The sequence below is a fragment of the Ictalurus punctatus genome, chromosome 8 (genome assembly GCF_001660625.3).
Source record: "Ictalurus punctatus breed USDA103 chromosome 8, Coco_2.0, whole genome shotgun sequence".
Classification (NCBI taxonomy): Eukaryota; Metazoa; Chordata; class Actinopteri; order Siluriformes; family Ictaluridae; genus Ictalurus; species Ictalurus punctatus.
In genome coordinates this window covers 11,008,951-11,030,782 of record NC_030423.2, presented here as the reverse complement: position 1 = coordinate 11,030,782, position 21,832 = coordinate 11,008,951, and the positions used below count along the sequence as shown (strand labels likewise).

At 40.9% G+C, this 21,832-nt stretch overlaps 1 protein-coding gene across 1 annotated transcript; it reads left to right on the top strand.

The window, feature by feature from the left end:
• The first annotated feature begins 15,409 nt into the window (after nucleotides 1-15,409).
• npas4a (neuronal PAS domain protein 4a) lies at nucleotides 15,410-21,627 on the top strand. The gene is made up of 8 exons (XM_017474974.2): nucleotides 15,410-16,067; nucleotides 16,491-16,654; nucleotides 16,847-16,949; nucleotides 17,062-17,362; nucleotides 17,480-17,589; nucleotides 17,807-17,942; nucleotides 18,051-19,813; nucleotides 19,939-21,627. Exons 1-8 carry the CDS (start codon nucleotides 15,893-15,895, stop codon nucleotides 19,965-19,967), a joined length of 2,781 nt encoding a protein of 926 aa, XP_017330463.1. The 5' UTR covers nucleotides 15,410-15,892; the 3' UTR covers nucleotides 19,968-21,627.
• Nucleotides 21,628-21,832: the final 205 nt, after the last annotated feature.

Here is a 21,832-nt window from a genome sequence, read left to right as displayed (position 1 = left end):
TATAAACAAACATAACTAAATTATATTTAAATACGGCCAAGAGAATCTTTTTTTTTTTTTTTACCAACCCAGTGAATAACTATATGGGTGGAGAACCTTGCAATGTGGCAATTCTTAACAGCATTAAGTCTAAGGAGGGATTCTTCTTGGTTAGGAGGAACATTTACTGCTTGGCAACAGGCAGCTGAGTTAATTAAGGAGACTTAATGAGTCCAGATCACAGTGGGCTCATTGCAGTCTCCTAGGAAAACGGTTAAATCTAGTGATCTAAAGTTGTATACATCTTTGGTTCATTCATTTAACGGACCATTACCTATCAAAAAAAGAAAAGCCCTTGATGAACCCATTTTATTCTGTGGTAAATCAGTGGAGTTACCTGTATCCTGATAATTAAAGGAATTATATATATATATATATATATATATATATATATATATATATATATATATATATATATATATATATATATATATATATATATATACACACAAAAATAAAATCATATTTACTCAGACTCCTGAAAGTTTTACCTGGTAAAAATCTGGTGAAAAGACCTGGTGAAATCTTAATTCATGAATGTGTGGGGGGAAAAAGACATTTAATTTCACTTCTTTAAAATGTGTGTCTCATACATACAGACTCCATGGATACTACTCAAACTTTACACAGGTGGGGATGGCAGCAAGATCACAATTTTACTTTCATATGCATGTAGACGTATTCAGATGTGTTCAGTCTTATCTAGTTTCTTAAGATGTCTTCAGTCCCGCTGAGTGAGTGCAGTCTGTTTTTCTTTCCAGGATGATGAATTGAAGTTCAGGTTCTGGTGAATATAGAGCTATAGTGCATAGTCAGGGGAGGAAAAAAAATACTCTGTGATATGATGGTTTTGAGGTGCTGAGTCATTCTGACAATCCTGCTCAGATATGTCAAATGTCATCATAACCTGACATGAGGTATGAAAGAAGTAAACAGACCAGAGAGTGAAAGCACAAAAAGCAATTCATAAGAAAAAGAAAGGATTCAGGTATGGTGGAGGTTTAGCTTTAGTTCTTGCTGAAGAGGTTAGGCATTTATTTGTCCTGTAATTTGGTGGGAAGCTAATGAATGAGAGTCATCTGATTTATCCTTGTCGTGTAGTTTGCATCGTTACCCAATTGAGAAATTGTTGAGCTAGTAAACTGATGTTAGCTGGCTAACTATTGAGCACCAACACATACAAAAGACATATTTTTGATCTTTCAAAATATATCCACTGAATAACAATAATTAATCAACGTTCCACCATTGAACGTCCACTATTGACATCCGTAGAATGATTCAACAAGGTTTACTATAAGTGTTTATGGCATTATTGTTATTGTCTTTTTCACATAAAATGCATATTATACTATAGTTTAAGCAGCTTTCCATTTTAAATCGAGTACAATAACTTTTTCTTTACCATGATGGACCACAGTTCCACACACGAATAATTACCATAATTACGCCATTCAACATCATTTTCACTTTCTCTCCAGTGAAACGCCTGCCTCTCCTTCCCATCTATTTCATGACTGCCCCTGCTCTGGAATGTACATGAAGTATTTTTCACTCTGGCTCATGCAGAACATTTTTTTTTAAAACAGATCACTGAACTCAGAAGATTCCACTTTGAAAACTATGATTCATTATAAACCTACAAGTTCTGTTTCAGCTCTTCCCATCCCAAGCACTGCAGAAATTCCATTTTCGAGTCACAGTAACACTGAAACACACTTGCAGTGGGAACAAAGACTTCCTCCAGAAAAGTAAGGAAATATGTGATTATTTTGATCACTTTGAATTACCTAAGAAGGTCATGGCCAGTGTTAGCACTACTGTGAGAACACAAGGCCCAAAATGATTCATTTTGTTCACCCATTACACCTCATGCATTACCACAGGCGTTGTTTACTGTATCTCCTGTAAGAGATGCACATGATGTACATTGGAGAAACTAAGACAAGCCCAGATGATTGTTTCGCCAAGCCCCTTTGTACCATCAGTGAAGGATTTCTCCTTTGCAAAGGTGAGACACCTCAACAGCAATAGCCCTAACACTGATCACATCTCTGTTTGCATCACTAGTTGTTGTAAATAGAAAGAGCTCATCTATAATCCCAGAACACCAGAATCCCATAGAATGATAGTCATATTTTCACAGAGCTATTACATCATCAACCATTTGGAACATTTACTGGTTTCACCTCCTATACTGCCTCAGAAGCACATTGCTTGCACATTTCACCACATCTCAATCTCTTGTTTCTTTGTGCTGAAATTTTACTAACAAGGGTCCAATAGTTGAAGCTTGACGGTACCCAGGATGTATACATTGCTTATGATGAAATAGAGATAGATAAAGATAAACAGGGACGCTCATAAGTCAGAACAGGGCTGCCATATTAGACTGACATTTGCAAGCTCAATTAAACCCACTATTCACTATAAATTAGACCATGGGCAAAAGTTGTGCACACCTGACCATCACACACATATACGGTACTTCTCCAAACTGTGGCCACAAAATTGGAAGCACATAATTGTATAGGATGCCTTTGCGAGCTGTAGCATTACAGTTTCCCTTCAGTGGAACTGAGGCCCAAACCTGTTCCAGCATGACAATGACCCTGTGCACAAAACGAGGTCAATGAAGACATGGTTTGCCAAGGCTAGTGTGGAAGAACTCAAGTGACCTGCACAAGAACTTTGACTTCATCCCCACTGAACACCTTTGGTATAAACCAGAATGTCGACTGCACATCAGGCCTATTCTGGAATAGGATGTTCAAAAGTCACATAACGGGAACGATTAACCATCCATCCATCCCTTTTCTATACCGATTATCCTACTGGGTCGTGGGAAGCCTGGAACCTATCCCAGGGAGCATGGGGCACAAGGTGGGGTATACCCTGGACAGGGTGCCAATCTATTGCAGGGCACAATCACACACACATTCACACACCCATTCATACACTACAGACACTTTGGACATGCCAACAATTCCTTGGACAGTGCCTACCATGCAGGTCTCTGGACTGGGAGAGTAAACCAGAGTACCCGGACGAAACCCTCACAGCACGGGGAGAAAATGCAAACTCCGCATACACGGTGCCGTGGTGGGAATCAAACCCCCAACCCTGTGAAGTGTGAAGCGAACGGATTAAATAATGGGATTAAATCGATAAACTGTCAACTCTGAAATCTAATCGAACCATTGGTGCAGACTTAGACGCTTACACTAGTGTGACCAGCAACAGTTGCAGGCAGGAACAATTATAGCAGCAATTAAAGCTCCAAGCAAAATTAGCCTGTCCATCACCAAGTTAAATAATAATAATAAAAAAACAGTTCTCTAAGAAAATCTATAAGTGCACAAACTATCAGCCCGGCATGCACCGCTCACTCAGTGTCCTCTCATATATAAAAACACATACTTTCCTCTTAGTTGTCGATGCTGATGACTCATTCTCTGCAAAACCTTACATAATTATGGCAGAGAGATGTGGCGTTAGTCTGCCACAGAGGGGCAGTGTGGCACACGGAGTTTCACATGGGCCCAGAATAGAAACAAACCTGAAGTTACAGAGTCTTGCTGCTCATTTTGCAACCTAATTGACCAGTGAACCCATTGTTTTCTGTCTCATCCCAGGCAGCCATTAAAGAAGTGTTTATAAATGTCTGTAACTTGTGACAGACAGACATTTACACGCACATCCTGTGTTCATCTGGTCAGGCAAAGAAGTATATAAGTAGAGACTCCTTCAGTAATGTTTAAAGTCATATCACTCACACACACACACACACACACACACACACACACACACACACACACACACACACACACACACGGCTAGACAAGGCTACACATAACCCTAGCCTTAACTTCAGTAACCAAAAGGAAACCTTCTGGCCTTTTTTTCAAATTAGAAGAAGTTAGAAGGTGTTTTTCTTTTTCTTTTTCTTTTATTTATTTATTCATTTATGTATGTATGTATGTATGTATGTATGTATGTATGTATTTATTTATTTATTTATTTATTTATTTATTTATTTATTTATTTTTAAAATAAAAGTTGCAGTTGTTGTGGGGACCAGCCACATGTCCTATCCTACCAAGATATAACCCCCTTTACACACACACACACACACACACACAAACACACACACACACACACACACACACACACACACACATACATACATACATACATACATACACACACCCTCTCCATGTTATGCCATGAGGTCAGTCAGATCAGTGCCTCTTAAAGGAGATCATGACAAATTAGGTTGATAGAGTGGGTGGCTGGGTGGGGAGGATGTGTGGTGAGGACGGGACATAGTCGTGCTGCTTCCTGTCGGATCTCCGGCAAACCACACACCCAACTGTGAGTACAGCGGCAGGAGTGAGCCGAGCCGTGCTGTACCCGCCCTGTGGGCACATGGAGAGGTGGGCAGGAGAAGCTGTGCCAGTGAGCCCCCGCATGCGGAGGAGGTTGCGAGCAGCAAATTGTGTATACACTCAGTTTAAAGGCATGCTTCCATGTGTATGGAATTTTGTGTGAAAGAGAGACAGAGAGAGATAGAATACATATCAGGTATGATTTCCCCTTTGGTATAAAAAAAGACCCAGTTTGTGCTGTGTGTGTGTGGATTGATGGGTGAAAGCAGGACACAGTTGACCTCCATAATTGGTGAACATCATCACCCTAGTAAGAATTATTTATGATTATCATATCTCTGAATCCTTATCCTGTATTTCCCAGTGTCTACTGTATATGTGCATATATCCTGTCTAGTTATGAACAAATGGGACATAACAGATGGCACCGTTATATTGTACAAATGACATCTGTACAGTTTTCCCTTGCTAAGAAGAAGGGAGTCAAACATTACAGATTATGGCTGCAGCAGTGTAACTGACAAGGGAAATTCAGATTCAAGCAGTTACGCTGCACCATGTGCAAGCAGTACCAATACCAGATGATCTAATGATGCAATCTTTTACATAAAAGCCGTAAATTCTAACCATGCCTGTTCGACTCACAACTGTGACATACCATATACACACAGACGTTTAGACATCAGATATCAACTGCTGCTATGGATGGATGGATGGATGGATGGTCATTCAATATTAGCTATGGGAGAGGCAGTCTTTCACATTCAGCAGGGGTTTGTCTGAACATGGTGAGCCTCCTACATGGTGAGAGGTAAGAGGGGAAAAAACAGCTTATCTGATTACTCACTGCCTTTAATGAAAGACTCAGCAACTCGGCTACCCACAAGCAGCTGCCAACCCTGCTGGAACCTCAAACATTACCCACAAACAAAAACAGAAATTGGGACCACGCTTTACATCCTGGCCTGTGCGGTGCAAAGATGATGTATAGACTGGGAAAAGGCTTAGAAAGAAGTGTTTCAACATTCTTTATACCACACATTGTCCACAGTGTGTGCAGTGTGGAGGGTTGATAATTTTTTTTTAAATGTTATATTATATATATAGAAGTGTTACATTTTCTAAATTATAGGAAGGACTGCACTTTGGTATATATATGGAGTTATTGTAACTACTTGAATTTAATGCCCAAAGAGCAGTCCTTCCTATAATTTAGATAACGTAACACCCCTGAAGAGCTTCAGTAACAGTCTCTGTTACAATAACCACCCCTGTCAATCACTGTTATAGTATCGGTATCTTTTTCTCCTATTTGGTCTTGGCATTTAGCCCTCTTCATTCAGCTAAATGAGCACTCCAAAACATCAGCAGTATTAATTACATGAAAACAGAGATATAAGGATCATAAATATTTCATTCAAAATGTCTCCATGTTGGAGGAAAGGGAGCCAACACAATAGGATGAGCAAACACTTTTCTATTTTTGGATTATAGACCCCAGATTTACGCTATCAAATGTGTAATGCCCAGGTTAATGTAAAGTCACCATGAAAGCAAAATTGAAGTTTTGGGGATTTTAGTGTGAATATGTTAGCCGTAAGGTTATCTAGAAGCTAGTATTACCAAAACAATGTCAAAATTCGCATTTAGAAGATATATGAATTCAAGATGTACAGTCTCTCTCTCTCTACCACCAGTACGGATCAACGATTTTGATGATGTCATCCTGCACTTCAGCTTCTCATCAGATTGTCTCTCCAATCAAATGCTCTCTAGAATCGGAAGTGTCCCGACCCCCAACATTGTAAAAATGCCATTGTTAAGTGAGAGAAATCATATCAGCAAGCATGGGTGTCTTTGGCTGTTGGAACGTGAGCATTTTCCAACTGTACATTGGATAAGAAGGAAATATCTTGAATTCATTCACTATCTATCTATCTATCTATCTATCTATCTATCTATCTATCTATCTATCTATCTATATATATATCTATATCTATATCTATAATGTATGTATGTATTCACTGTATCACTGTCTGTGGTACTAACTATCAAGTACGGCTTAGCCCGAGATGTAAAGTAAGCTAAATGCTACTGGCTATTTAAAAGAGGGAGGAGCCACTCAATATGTCCTGTCCTGACCTCCTGTTTCAGTGGAAATGACATCAACACATTGAATAATGCTACGCGTTTCAAGGCACGTAACAGGAGGGGCGCTTTAAAGAAAAAGCTAATGAAGGACCAACTAAAGACTCCAAATATACAGCCACTTTAATAGGAACTCCTGTACACCTGCACATGTATGCAGTTATCCAATCAGCCAATCATGTAGCAGCAGCACAATGCATAAAATCATACAGATACGGGTTAAGAGCTTCAGATAATGTTCACATCAGAATGAAAAAAGTGTGCTCTCGGTGACGTTTACCGTGGCATGGTTGTTGGTGCCAGATGGTCTGGTTTTAGCATTTAAAAAACTGTTGATCTTCTGGGATTTTTACATACAACAGTCTCAAGAGTTTACACAGAATGGTGCAAAAAAATAAAAAAACGTCCTTTGAGCTTAGGGTCTGCAGGCGGAAACACCTTGTCGATGGGAGAGATCATGACCAGACTGGTCTGAGGTGACAGGAAGGACATAAGCACTCTTTACAAAGCGGTAAGCAGAAACACATCTCAGAATTCACAACACATCAAACCTTGAGGTGGATGAGCTACAACAGCAGAAGACCACATCAGGTTCCACTCATGTAAGCCAAGACCAAGAGTCTGAGGTTATCATAAGCATAGGCATGAACTCAATCAAACTGGACTGCTGAAGACCTTAACCATCTTCACACATGGTTGGTGAGTGTAGATACCTGATTATTTCATGACTCAATACCAAGGAACAAACCTCCTATTCAAATGGGTTGTTGGACAGCACAGTGTTTGCCCCAGTAATGAATCTAATTAGATCTGCATCTTCATTATCACTGAGCATTCAAGAGGCCAGAAAGAGACACTCCTGAAGGGGCAGAACAGGGGGAGACATGTTGGTCACCCTTAATTGAGCCAGTTACTGAAGGGAATTACATTGACCTCTGACTATTGCAGGAGTGTTCTGATTATGGTGCCATCTAAATTACAATGACATTGACAACAAGAGTCAACTACCTTGTCTGCCAGTGATTGTATTCAGATGAATCAAACAAACAAGCTAATGCTTCACATGGCACAGCTAATAGAAAGCCATGTTTTCGGTGGACGTAAAGCCTGAGAGGGATTATTTTCTCACAAGTGCAGTCAGAAAACATGTTTTAAGAGCTATATATATATATATATATATATATATATATATATATATATATATATATATATATATAATGCTAATAGACTGCAAACTGTGATATAGGGAAAATTTACAGTGTTCCACTTACTTAGCAAATATATGCTTCCCAGTCTCCCTTAGTCTTGTAATATTGATTAATATTACAATGACTTTTTCCCCCTGTTGAGACTTTTATAACCCGATCCACACAACTACAGTAGATAAATATACTATATAAGCTTATTTAATTTTCTTTTCTCTATGTGTGGTCACCATGATATGGCCACATGGTGCTACAGAGGAGTAGACAAGCTAGCAGAATGACTACCAGTTCAAGCCAAAATATTTTAAACAAAATACTACACAATGTAAGAACAAGGCGACATGTAATAGATTCTAGCATCATTAAAATGGACAATTTCATAGCTCTAATGCAATTCTGAAATGTACCATAGATTAATTAGAAAAAGCAGTGGTGGATAAATGCAGTGTCCTCTACTCACAAATTCAAAACCATTTCTGTGTAGTGCACTAGGCCAATAGACTGAGCCCCATTCTTGCTTTCTTTTGTACACAACAAGGCATATAAATGTCTTATATAACTGTCGGCCTCTGCTTTATGAGTTGTGAAGTTAAAACTGTATCCAAGGAAAAATTTTTTAGGATTGTTGAGCTTAAGTTGAGCTTATAGTTGGGCTATGGCTGAATACACTGCTTACATACTAGAATGCACAAAATAAGAAATGGTTTATAATCAAGAATGAAACTAGCTGGTTCCAGTGATCTATGAGCAAGTGAGATTATTCTAAATCATCCTGACTAGCTTGCATTAATCACAAGTTCAAGCTTCTCCTTTAAGACAACTAAACCATTTCAAATGTATCCTGCAAATAGTTAATCACACATTTCGTTTGGAGATGACAGAATGTCCTGATGGTGAATCAGTGAGTAATGTGTCCGGGAGTTTCACCATGGATGCATCTGTGTTTGAACATAAGGTGTAAAAGAAGCATTCATTTAGCTGCCAAGCTCAATTCTGAGTCGACTATTTTGTCACGGTACTGCTAAGCGTTCTGTTGGCATCCTCCAGCTCTGAAAACACCCACTAAGACCAGGCCAACTGATAATGTAGTCTCTTGCTTTCATTTGTTTGGTGTGATACCTTAATTTCCTACTCCATATCACTCATCCCTCCCCCTTCTCACTCTTTATCTGTAGCACTTCATTGTCTGCAGTTTATCAGTGCAAACTCACTGGGTGGGGTGAGATTCTTTGCATTGGATGAGTCAGTGAGATGAATTAGTCAGTTAAGTAATAGTCTCTCTGGTGGTCTTTCTTAGACACGGTTCTTTTTCCATTTATTTTCTGGTATATTGCTGTGTTTCTAAATAATTACAATGGGTTTTGCACCAGTTTTCTTAAAATCTGAAGTAGATGAGATTTTATACACCAAAACCTGATTTGCAAATGTCACTACAATCACCACTGATTTGCAAATGAGCCAGGCTGCTGGTACCTGGGGAAAAATCTATTTTAGTTTTCAAGGAGAGAGAGTCTGGAGGAAATTGAGCAAGATAAAAGCAATAATCATAAGCCAGCCTGGAGCTAAAACAGACACTAAAGTTTTTATTTCTTCCCTTACTCTCTGGTTGAATCTTTTTTTTTTGCTGCCCATAATCTGTCCTACTCTAGTAGTTAGACAGAATTCCACTAACCTCAGCCTTAAAAGTGAAAAAATAAAATCAATGCACATACACAATAACAGGACAATATCATATCCCACTCACTTTATCATCCCATTTAGGGCTTGGTAATATGATATAATATATTTTAAAGATATAAGGTCATATGAACATCTATAGCTTCTATAAAGGCATCGTAAAAAAAAAACCCACAGAGACTCTGAAGGATAAAGTAACACTGACATATCTACACTTAATTGGTTAAGGTTTTACAGCATTTTTACAGAAACGTGAATTAAAATGAGCAAAAATACAATAATAAAGAATAAATCCACAAATTGTAATTGACTATAGTCAGAAACTATGTAGTATTAAATTAGATGGGAGAAAAGAGAAAGTAACAGACGGGGAGGGAAAAAAAGCTTTTGCTAGCAGGTCTGTTGTGATGTCATACATCTACATCACATCACCATGGCAACCTTGCATCAGCACCAACTTACTGAAGAAGAGAGAAGAGAGAGAAAAGAGAGAGTGCTGGCTGAGTGCTGGTATGTAATTTGGAGGCAGGTTGTATAAAAGAAAAAAAAGATAGAAAGGTATATTAAAGATTGATGATGATAAAATAATGATTCCTATTGTTCACCTATAGAATACCATTATCATCCAAATATGTGACCAAAACTACAACATGCTTAAACATTATTCAGAGAATTATCAATGAAAAGGCATTGCAGAGTCATGAATGGGCACTCAACATTAAGAATAAGCCAGAGTTCTAATTTATAACCACCTTCAGTGAGGTCGCTTGGGTAGAATAAGAGAGAACTAGAGAAAGAAGGAGTGAGAGAATGACACCAGAATCAAAAGTCCAGCTATTCCTACTGTTCTGTGCCTCAGGTTCTAAAAATAGACTGCACACTGAAAAAAAGAAGAAGGCAATGGGCTGGGGGGAAACATTGGTAGTTGAGGAAGAGAAGGAGAGGCAGAGTGTGGGTGTGTGTGGGCATTTGCTCACTTAAATTAGGTATATGTTTCTGTGGACCTGGAAGTACATGTATCTAGATAATGCAGTATAAATTTACAAGCATACTGAATGGTAAAATTATAGAATGATAGAAATGATAGAATTATTGAGTATACTTTCAGAAATGCATATATAAATGTAAATGAATCAATTCTCACTCCTGTGGTAACTATGCTGGTATAAAGCTGGACTCTACAGCAACAGCACATTGCACAGAGTTATCCATCAATTCATCAATCTGACCATCTCTCCAGCTATCCTTCCATGCATCCATTCATAACGTTCCCATTCTTCAGTGCTACCATTCAATTCTACAGCCGTGACTTTACCTTTGCAATGCATTATCTCTCTTTTTTATGGACTCTCTTTTCCGTCCTCTTCTCTCACTCCAGTTTTGGAGGGAGTGGGAGTTGTTGCTAGGCGACAGATTAGCTCTTTTCTTTCAAGAAGCAGAGTGAAGACCTTGATTCTCTTGGTAAAAATAAACACCAGCCAGGAGAAAGAAGCTTGAGATGGAGGACAAGCATCCTTCAACTGCAGAAGAGGTTGCTAACACCCCCCTCCCCCCCATCAAGAATTTTACAGCTCTATCTCCACTTTTAATGTGCTTTCAGTTTCTGAGTGAGGCAGTATGTGCCATTCTTGTGATCCCTAATTCTGCAGTTAATATTTGTTTGTGAACTCCTGTGCATTTCAGAATTCCTTGACCATAAAGCAATGACATTAATAGCAACTTCTTGGCCCTTTCTTAGTGTTGCTTTGTTATTTCTCTCTTTTTTAGAAGCATGATCAGCATGTCCACCATTTTCAACAGTCAGAAACATGTTGATGAAAAGTCTGAGTTTTTGTGGAATAACAAAGTCTGTGCAATATCAAAGTCTTTCAGAAGTGACTTTGGGAAAACTTGACACAGAAGAACATGAACAATGTAGACAAAAGCATCTACTTGTTAAGCAGAATAAATACATAACAGGTATGAATAATCAGAATTGCAATAATATAAGAAGTATAATATTTAGATACCTGTGCTTATTTGTAATTTATAATTTCCCTGATTTCTACACATAATATTGATATTCTCAACTAAAAAAAGATTTCCAATAGTGCAATATAGTCCATGACTAGGCATAATCTTGAGCCAGAAATCATATCCAAATGTTCTATGGACTTCCTGTCTAGAGGGATGTTCCAGTTATAAAGCAGATTTGTCAAAAGTGTATCTATTCCATACGTCTTTTTCATTCATCTCCCGCTTTCATTTTTCACTCACACCTGCAACTCTGCTGATGTGTTCCATTTCTTGACCTTTCACAAGGCCCACCTGGACTAGCATGAGAACGATAGCCATTATAACAAGAATCATAACCAAACTGGTGCTCATACACTGCTGCAAACTTGAATGTAGAGTATGCACATTTGAATGTCCAAAAGAAACAAGAACTTTTTGGTTTACAGTTGCCTATAGCATAGATTATACTCTATATCTTAATGCATTCAAAAATAAATGAAGATTATATTCAGGCATGGTTAGAATATTCATGGACATCATTACTAATATATTGGCTACAGTGTTTAGAAATTTGTTTAAAAAAACGAAAAAGATTCCATATGGAACACAGCTGAACTGTCTGTCAAGCTAAACCACATAAATACATCCAATTGTTCTCTAGGCAAAACTTTATAGTAGGTCAGTTTGTTGAATGAAAGCATGATGGGGAATACCCCATAATGGAGTATAATGAGATATGTCAAACTATTATGTTAACTGTCTAAACCAATCAGCCATAATATTAAAACCACTGAGAGCTGATGTAAATAACATTGATTATCTTGTTACAATGGCACCTGTCAAGGGGTGGGATATATCAGGCAGCAAAATGTCAGTTCTCGAAGTTGATGTGTTGGAAGCAGGAAAAATGGGCAAACTTAAGGATCTGAGCGACTTTTACAAGGGTCAAATTGTGATTGCTATTGGACTGGGTCAGAGCATCTCCAAAACGGCGGGTGTTCCCAGTATGCAGTGGTTAGTACCTATCAAAAGTGCTCCAAGGAAGGACAACCAGTGAACCAGTGATTGTCATGGGCTCCCAAGGCTCACTAATGCGCTTGGGGAACAAAGACTAGACCGTTTGGTCCGATCCCAAGGAAGAGTACTATAGAATGAATTGCTGAAAAATTAATGATAGTAATGCGTCAGAACACACAGTGTATTGCAGCTTGCTGTGTATGGGGCTGCGTAGCTGCAGACCAGTCAGAGTGCCCATGCTGACCCCTGTCCACTGCTGAAAGTGCTTATAATGGCCACATGAGCATCAGAACTGGACCATTGAGCAATGGAAGAGGGTGGCCTGGTCTGATGAGTCACATTTTCTTTTATGTCATTTGGATGGCCGGGTGCAGATGTGTTGCTTCCCTGGGGAAGAGATAGCACCAGGATGCATTATGGGAAGAAGGCAAGCTGGTGGAGGAAGTGAGATGCTCTGGGCAATGTTCTGCTGGGAAACCTTGGGTCCTGGCATTCATGTGGATGTCACTTTGACACGTACCACCCATCTAACCATTATTGCAGACCAAGTACACCCCTTCATGGCAACGGTATTCCCTAATGGCAGTGACTGCTTTCAGCAGGATAATGAGCCCTGCCACACTGCAAAAACTGTACAGGAATGGTTTGAGGAACATGACAAAGAGTTCAAGTTTTGACTTGGCCTGCAAATTCTCCAGATCTCAATCCGATCGAGCATCTGTGGGATGTGCTGGACAAACAAGTCAGATCCATGTAGGACCTACCTTGCAACTTACAGGACTTAAAGGATCTGCTGCTAACATTTTAGTACCAGATACCACAAAACACCTTCAGAGGTCTTGTGGAGTCCATGCCTCGATGGGTCAGTGTTGTTTGGTAGCACGAGGGGGACCTACACATTATTATATAGTGTTTATAATGTTATGGCTGACCGGTGCACGATCACTTTTTTATATTATTGTTTATATGTAGCAGATAAAATTCCTCACTATGAATCCTTTGCTAAGAATTCAATCTGTGATTAAAATCGTGGTTGTTATTGTTATATGCCGCGCTGATTAAGCTAATCAGTGATGCATTATTAAACTCCTCTAATCAGCACCACGCACTGTTCTTTCTACGGTATTGACTATTCGACCTAGACTTCACACGCTTGCCACGATTCATTTTTATTTTCTGTCACAAATCACAAACATTGTGTCTAAGAATAACAAAAAACCCATTTGCATTGAATCGAGTGAAGTGTGTCAGTCACCGCTGTGTGGTTATTTTTAGGCAGAGCGACGCGCAGTCTAGCGCTTCACACTCCTGATACAACACGTCTGAAACACAGCACTGTAGCTTGCAGCTGTGCATGCATCTATCTATCTATCTATCTATCTATCTATCTATCTATCTATCTATATCCATCCATTTATCTCTCTCTCTCTCTCTCTCTCTCTCTCTCTCTCTCTCTCTCTCTCTCTCTATATATATATATATATATATATATATATATATATATATATATATATATATATATATATATATATACACACACATGTGTGTGTGTATCTGTCTATCCATTTATTCATCCATCTATCTATTTATCCATCTATCCCTCCGTCTATGTATCCATCTATCCATCCATCCATCCATCCATCTATCTATCCATTTATGCATCTATCCGTCCATCTATGTATGCATCTCTCCATCTCTTCATCTCTCCATCTATCCATCTATCCATCTATCTATCTGTCTGACCCGCAAGGCTATAACCCTTTTGAATTAGTGTCAAAGCGATAAATAATGAACTAAAGTGATCTGCAGTCTTGCCACGTACTGCTCTCTTGGGCGATACGCGAGGTGGCCCTGAAAGCAGCTTCACTGCGGAAAAGACAACTGAGTCACTTAGAGTTGCCAAATATAGATCCCTAAAAAAAGGTGCCTGTTGCTCAAAGTGAGATCTATTCAAATCGAATGCCAGGATCATTGTTTTCGCCTTTTACATATGGTGACTCACATAGTGGCTAATCAGGTATTCCGGGCAGCGACAATTATGAAGGGTAAGAGATAAGACATCACACTGAAAGGACCCTTCTGTAGAGTCTGTGCATGGTCAGAAATGAGCTACTGGTGAATAAAATCATAACCGTTTAATGTTTGTTGGGAGTTCTATAGGTCAGGTAATATGTGACGTCGCAATACCTCAGCTAACATCATCTTACTTACGTTGCTCTTTGAATACTCGAGTTGTTAGGTGAATCATGTTTTGCGCTTGGACTATTAGCCGTTTGCGTTGTCATATTTGAATTGATCTATCGGCTGTTTGCAAAAGCGTCGCTTTGCGTGCAGAGTCTGATTAGACAGAGCTCAATGCAACTGCATCTGTGTCAGTGCTACACGCGGTTTTGCCATATAAGGGTAGAAAGCACGAATGTATAGGCTATAATACAACACATTCTCACGCAACGTCACATGATTCATCAAGGACAGTTGAATTCGCAAAAAAAATGATAATTGAGCAATTCCTCCACTTTCCCACTTTCCTCCACATTATTACAGTTTAACTGGGGAGAAAGTGGATTTGATGAAGTAAATATACGACGGGATGCAACAAACAACACTATGCATTCATGAGCCTCATATCTTCGAATATCTAGGCTATATAAACATTCAACGATGACAAATGGCATAAGATCAGACTAATGTTCGGCATCATAGCTGAACTTTACAGTTAGTTAGAGTAACGGCAGGAGAAATTATTCGTTGCAGTTCAGTTAGAATAGCCCCCCCTCCCCCCACTCCATCTCCTCCCTCCTCCCTGCACACAGGAGCCCGGTGACTCCGTCTACGTTTTACACTCTGACTCCACCCACCGCTCGGTTTTGTCCAAATCGGGCTTTTTGCGTCGCCGGGGCTCCCGATTTCAAGCCTACGTCATCAACAGGGAGAGGGGATGCTGACGTGGGAGCGGAGTCCGAGTCAAGAGTGGAAGAGTTGGGAGGGGTGAGAGAAGAGCGTTTCAGCCTTGAGAGCAATGATATGAGGCTCATCAAATCACCTAAAGCAACCCCCCTTCCCCTCTCTCCTTCTTACGTCGGTGTTGGCGCGTTGGGAGCCCCCCTACACCAGCCTATATAAGTAACTGGCAATCATAGTAACTCCACCAGATTTACGGGCTCCCGATATCTGGGCGAGAGACGGCTTTTTCAGCAGCCGAACCGACCAACACTCCGAACCGGAGGAAGTATCCAGCCAGCCTCCGGTCCGCAGGCGCTTTTGCGGAACCGAAGAGGAAAAGCCGGACATGTGAGCATACCGTGACAGAGTTCGACTCTGACCGCATTCAAGGAAAGACAGTCGGGGCTTTCCTCCAGTCACGCTACAGTCCAAAATACATCGCCAAATAACAGTTTAGCTTCCCCTTGAACATCGACCAAGATGTACCGTTCCACTAAAGGAGCCTCGAAAGCTCGGAGAGACCAGATAAACACAGAGATAAGGAACCTGAGGGACTTGTTGCCCATCTCCGATGCGGACAAGGCACGCCTCTCCTATCTACACATCATGTCCCTTGCGTGCATATACACGAGAAAATCTGTCTTCTTCTGCCAAGGTAAATATTGTTTTATTTAGTATATATCGTACATCATTTTGGAATTCTTAGAGTGGCCTATTGCTACTGCGTCTGTAAAACATTCGATTAGACGCCGATTTTGAGCTGTAGTAGCTATTATTTTTTGCCTATGCGCACTGTGTGAGTTATGGCAACAAGTGGGTCTTGTTGAACAGATTTTTCATCGGAGAACTGGAATATATAACCAAGCATATCGGAGTCACACTATTACCAAATAAATAAATAAATCAATAAATAAAAACGAAAAATGTGGATCTGCTAAGAGAAGCATGTCTTACAGAGTTCTAGAGGATGCGAGCCGCTATCCGTGGTACATAGTTGCTGTCCATGGTACTAAAACAGGGTTGTGCTTCTGTCTGGAGAATATGTGAAAGACTCACTGATTTACACCATTTCTTTCAGAGGCAGCTGCAGCTGGCAGTGCTGAGGAAAGTGCAGGATTCCTCTCATTTCACGAGCTTTCTGAGCTGGTGCAATCAATGCCAGGTTTTCTTCTGTTACTGACTGCAGAAGGAAAGCTACTTTACCTGACGGACAGTGTCTCTGAGCACCTTGGACACTCAATGGTGAGTCTGAACATAGACATTTAAAAAATAAATAAATAAATAAATAAATTATATATATATATATATATATATATATATATATATATATATATATATATATATTTATTTACAATACCCATAATTTATCAATGAAAGTATGAGGTGGAGTGTGAGGACCATTTTCCTTACAGAACATTCTGAATTCATTTTCAGGTAGATTTGGTTGCCCAAGGGGACAGTGTGTATGACATAATAGACCCTACAGACCATGCTATTATGAGGAGTAACCTGGTACCGCCGACTTCCCCTGATACTGGTAAGGTGTAAATGTTGGCACATTCCTCCATGTCTAAGTGTGATTCAGTCATTCATGCAGGCATTTAAGCAGGGAAAGCTAATGTAAAATGTTTCCCTCCTTTATCATTTAGATCGATTGTTCCGCTGTCGTTTCAACACCTCCAAGTCAGTGCGAAGACAGAGTGCTGGCAACAAGCTTGTTTTGATTCGAGCTCGCTGCTTGCCACCAGTACCTGTCCCTTCCCCCCAAGGATCCTACTGGACATCCAATCCAGTGTGGGTGTGCTGTTGTGCACCTCTGGAACCCCACCCACCCCGACCCAGCACCTCCACTGAACAACCTTTGACCCCATCATTGGACAGCAGTTTCCTCCTAGTGTGTTTTCGCTCACAACACAGTCGTGACATGAGACTGCAGGATGCTCAGAATAGGTGAGGTCACGTGCCCTCTTAATGGGCAATTATCTAATCTCAGCACTAATGTTATAATATAATAAAGTATACTAGATATATTATAGCTTCTCACCAGTAGTGTCTTTTCCCCCTCAGTGTCAGTGTTTATCTGGGTATGGATGTGGAGACTCTTCGCTCTCATTCCTGGTACAGCCTACTGCATCCACAGGACCTTTCACATGCTTCAGCTCAGCATCGCAGCCTTTGTAAGTGTCAGATTGAGTAATCTCTTGATTCAAATAGGATTAGCTGTGTCCACCATACCACCAGCTATCACTGCCTTTACACTATAAGAAACTATTCACAGTACATCAGCATATTAGAGAAGCACTTCCAAACACCCACAGAGAAGATGCATGACTCAAAACCTCATCCTGGGTGGAATGTCTTGACTCATCCATTTCCTCTTCTCTTTCCACACAGTGAGAGAAGGAGGAGAAGGCAGAGCTGAAATGGTAGTTCGTGTGGAGGCTGGGGATCATTCATGGGTCTGGCTTTACATGGTCCTGCAGCTAGAGACTGGAGAGAACCCTATCAGCAGCAACAATTATGTCATAAGGTAAAGACCAAGCCTAATACACTTATGAATACATAAAGTGACAAAGTCTACTCAAATTCAAATGAGTGTGAATATCATTAACATGCTACTTTATTTTCCATGCACTAGTGAGTCAGAGGCCTGGGCAGTGAGGCAACAACTGAGCTCTGAAGAAACCCAGCTCTCTGTGGTGTTGAGCAGTAGCACCTCCCAACAAGACACCCTCAGCTTGCAGAGTCCTGATACACTCTCCAGTCCTGACCAAGTGTTCACACCTGGGAGCAGTGGTCTCTCGGGTCAGTCGTTTGACTTCAGCATGGCAGTGTGTAGCACAGGCTCTACAGAGGAACAAGGTACAAGCTCTTCTATTGAAGCAATGCCACTGGAAAGTGGTCCACGCTCTAGTCTTTCCTCTCTGGAGGAAGAGACCTTGTTCCAGCAGCAACCCAGTGAATCAATGGACAGGCCTTCAGCTGCTTCATCCCCTGACACAGTCGCCACTGTGTCAGATTTGGACTTCCTCACTCAGAACATTCTCCTGCCTCCTGCTTTTCAGGTAGATCCTCCACTACCTGCACTGCCCCTTCCTTTACCCCCTGTGCCTACCTCCCAGGCCCAGCAGACTAAGGAGTTTGTGTGTACCCCTCCATATACACCTCAGCTAGGGAGCAGCAGCTTTCCCTTTGGGGAACCCCTCTTCAGTTTTGACCCCACTGGTGCCACCACACCTCCACCTCTTCCACCAACTGCAACAGTCACAACTACAGTAGCGCCCACTCTTTCTCCATCTGCTCCCTCAAACCCTCAGGGCAGCCCTGCTCCTCCAACCACCACACTTTCCACCTTGGTGCCACTCACCCTGCCAGGTTTGTCTACAGAAATTCTCTTCCCTTCAGATCCTTGCAGTGGCTCACTCTATGAGAAGCTTCCTCCAACCCCAGACAGTCCAGGTGATGGGGACTGCACTGTTATGAGCCTGCCTGAGGTTCGCGGTCCACTGTATGTTGATGTACCATATGGGCCACTCCCCTACCCACCTGAAGGCCTGCTCACACCTGAAACCTCACCTGGAAAACAACCAAGCCTGTCTTTCTTCTCGCTTGAGCAGGAGAGAGAAAAAGAAAGAACTGAAATCTCCCTTTTAGCCCATCACATAAGCACACTAGCTGAGGGCTTCTACCTGGACCCTCTCCTCTCCAAGTTGTTACCCTCTCCTATCTCTCCTCAACTTTCATCTCCTTCGCCTGACTTAGAAGGACCAGAAACCATCTCACTTCAGGGTGAATTCTATCCTGTCAAATCCTGGAGAGGTCTGGACCTGCCCATCTTCCCAGACGATGACTCTCTGTTTGAAGAGAGTGTCTTAGAGACCATCTTCCAAGATCTCTCCTCACCATCACTCTCTTCCACCCCTTCCTCTCCCTCCAGTCCTCCTTCTTCCCCACCAACTCCTGAGTGCTGGCATCCACCCCTGTACTTTGACAGGGTCTCTACTATGAGTGCCGGCCACTTCTGTAGCGTCCAATCGGCGCACTCTAACCACGCGGCCGGGTGCGGGGCCACACTGTCGCCAGTCAACAAAGGTGACATAGTGGATGGGAAGGCGGCAGGCGAAGTTGCCATGGAGACAGGGGTTGTGTCATCACCACTGTCGACCAGTATCCCGGCATCTCCACCGCTGCAGCTGACAGCCTCGCCTGTCACTCCGGTGCCTGTCGACTCACCCGTCAGCCCCGCATCGCCTGGTCTGCCCTGCGCCCAGTCCCTCCTCGAGGAGCTGGCCGCCTTGGAACCCATGTTTGGGGCAGGTGCCTCGATCGCCCCTGGCCTGGGGCAACAACCTGAGTTGTATCAACTCCAAAGTCACCTGCCACAACAGTGCTTCCACAAAGGTAAGAACAGTTCATTTTCTGTTAACAATTTTCTGCAAACTTATACTTAAACTAATAGAATGAGACTGAACATTGAAGTATTTAATAACTTTCTGTTTTTATTCTCCTTTCTCATTGTCTTTCAGATGGGAGTGGAAGTGATCCTCCGTTCTAAAATAAGTCTGTGACTTACTTCATTAAGTATGGCATATTGTCATATTTCATGGAGCTACTTTTACTAAAAAGTGAAGATTATTTAACTGTATAATTATATACATAATGTATATAAGGATAAAAAGACTTCCTCATATTGCTCATATGAGAAAAGAAAAGAGTCAGTCATATTTTGTTCATGTATTTCTCCATGAATTTATATGTCAGGAATGGTGCACCATGTCAACAATGATGCAATACACTAGCTGTGTTGACGAAGTTGTGAAAGCACTTGGAGGTCAGTTTTTGTCTCTGCTTTACTGTAACTTGAGCTTTTATCAGAGATTAAGATCTCTTACTTTGCAAGCGCAGCTCAACTTACAGACTTGCATTTGTATTCACTCGTAGTGAAAATACTCTGAAGTTCTGATGATGTGGATATAAAATCTTACCTTCATATCTCGGATATAAAAAAAACAACCAGTTTAAAGCTCAACACTTATAATGGCAGCGTCACACACACAAAGCCCAATGTATAGAAAATGTATCTAGACATTTCGTACCATAACTAGCAATTTCTATAGAAATCTTCAATATTTAGATTTTACCAGGCTTTCTTCAGCTTAGTTAGTTGGCTCTCATTTGAAAACAGCAATGCCATCTGCACTACTAAATAAGAAATCCAGGCAACACTGAGCTTTGGGTTTGTGGCTGCTATGTTCTTTTTACAAATCTGTGTATCAGTGTGGTGTACAAATGTTTCTTTAATCTGTGAACATATACAAGCCAGTGTGCAAGAGAGGTCAAGCTTCCAGCACTCTTTAACCAGTCCAGTGGACACGCTCTGGAGAAGAATCCACCAGCTGACATTGAGAAGAACAGAAGATGACTGCACTCCACTGGACTGGTACTTTGGCTAGTGTTAAATGGCTCCTTGGTCAGCCTTGTTCATGGGCATGGCTAGATGCAAATGCACTGGACTTTTGCAGCATCAATATTTGTAATGCTTGCAATCTGTTGTTGCTCTTGTATGCTTCGCACAACCAAGGCTTTGCTGAACCCAGCCAGGCAGCATATTTATACAGTGAATACCACAGTAACATCGTAACTTTACTGTGTGCGGTGTAGAGTGGTGAACATGACCGTGTGAATGACCAATTCTTCTTTTTTGAGAGGTGTTTAAAAAAAAACAAAAACAATGTGAACTTTTGTTTTAAAAATTGAGTGGACAATAGGGGTGGGGGTACTATTTCTATTCAGTTACTAGTCGACATGGGTTGAGAATAGTTCAATTCCCATGGTGTCGACATGCTAACGTAGAGTTGTCTACGGTCAAGTAAAGGATTGATTCCTACGTTCTACCTATTTACATGCTAAGTTTTAAAAAAAAGTATTACACTGTATGTGTGCTGTTATACAGAATGAATGTTTGGTGTACATGCCTCTAAACGGGTATGTGCTGAGGTTTCAGTATGGTAATAGGATGTGTACATTTGTAAATTTGTACAAACAGATCTGTACATATCAAAGACCTTTGTATTGTATATGATGAAAAGATACTTGACATATGCTATATATATATGAAGAATGGACATTGTGGATCAGTGTTCTTTTTGTGTCGCTGATAAGTGTATTTGGCTGTCAAAATCAAATGCATTTATATTAAAGTGCACTTAAACCTGCCTTTGTCTTGTATATCATTGACTTTAGTCTTAGAGCTTTTCATTCTTTGCCTCTTCTCTCGGTTTGCTCACAATCATCTGTCTATCACTCCCATTCTCTCCGCCATTCCATAGCATCCCCTCCTTCCTGTACACTTTCTCTCTTTCTTACCCTGGAGCATGGACTGCTCAGCAACAGCACTGACGCACACTCATGATGAGACAC

Excerpts from the sequence above, each read along its gene's own strand:
- npas4a (XM_017474974.2), top strand. The coding sequence starts at position 15,893 with ATGTACCGTTCCACTAAAGGAGCCTCGAAAGCTCGGAGAGACCAGATA. Across the intron at positions 16,950-17,061 it reads GCCGACTTCCCCTGATACTG|ATCGATTGTTCCGCTGTCGT; the intron begins GTAAGGTGTAAA and ends TTTATCATTTAG. Across the intron at positions 17,943-18,050 it reads AGCAACAATTATGTCATAAG|TGAGTCAGAGGCCTGGGCAG; the intron begins GTAAAGACCAAG and ends TCCATGCACTAG.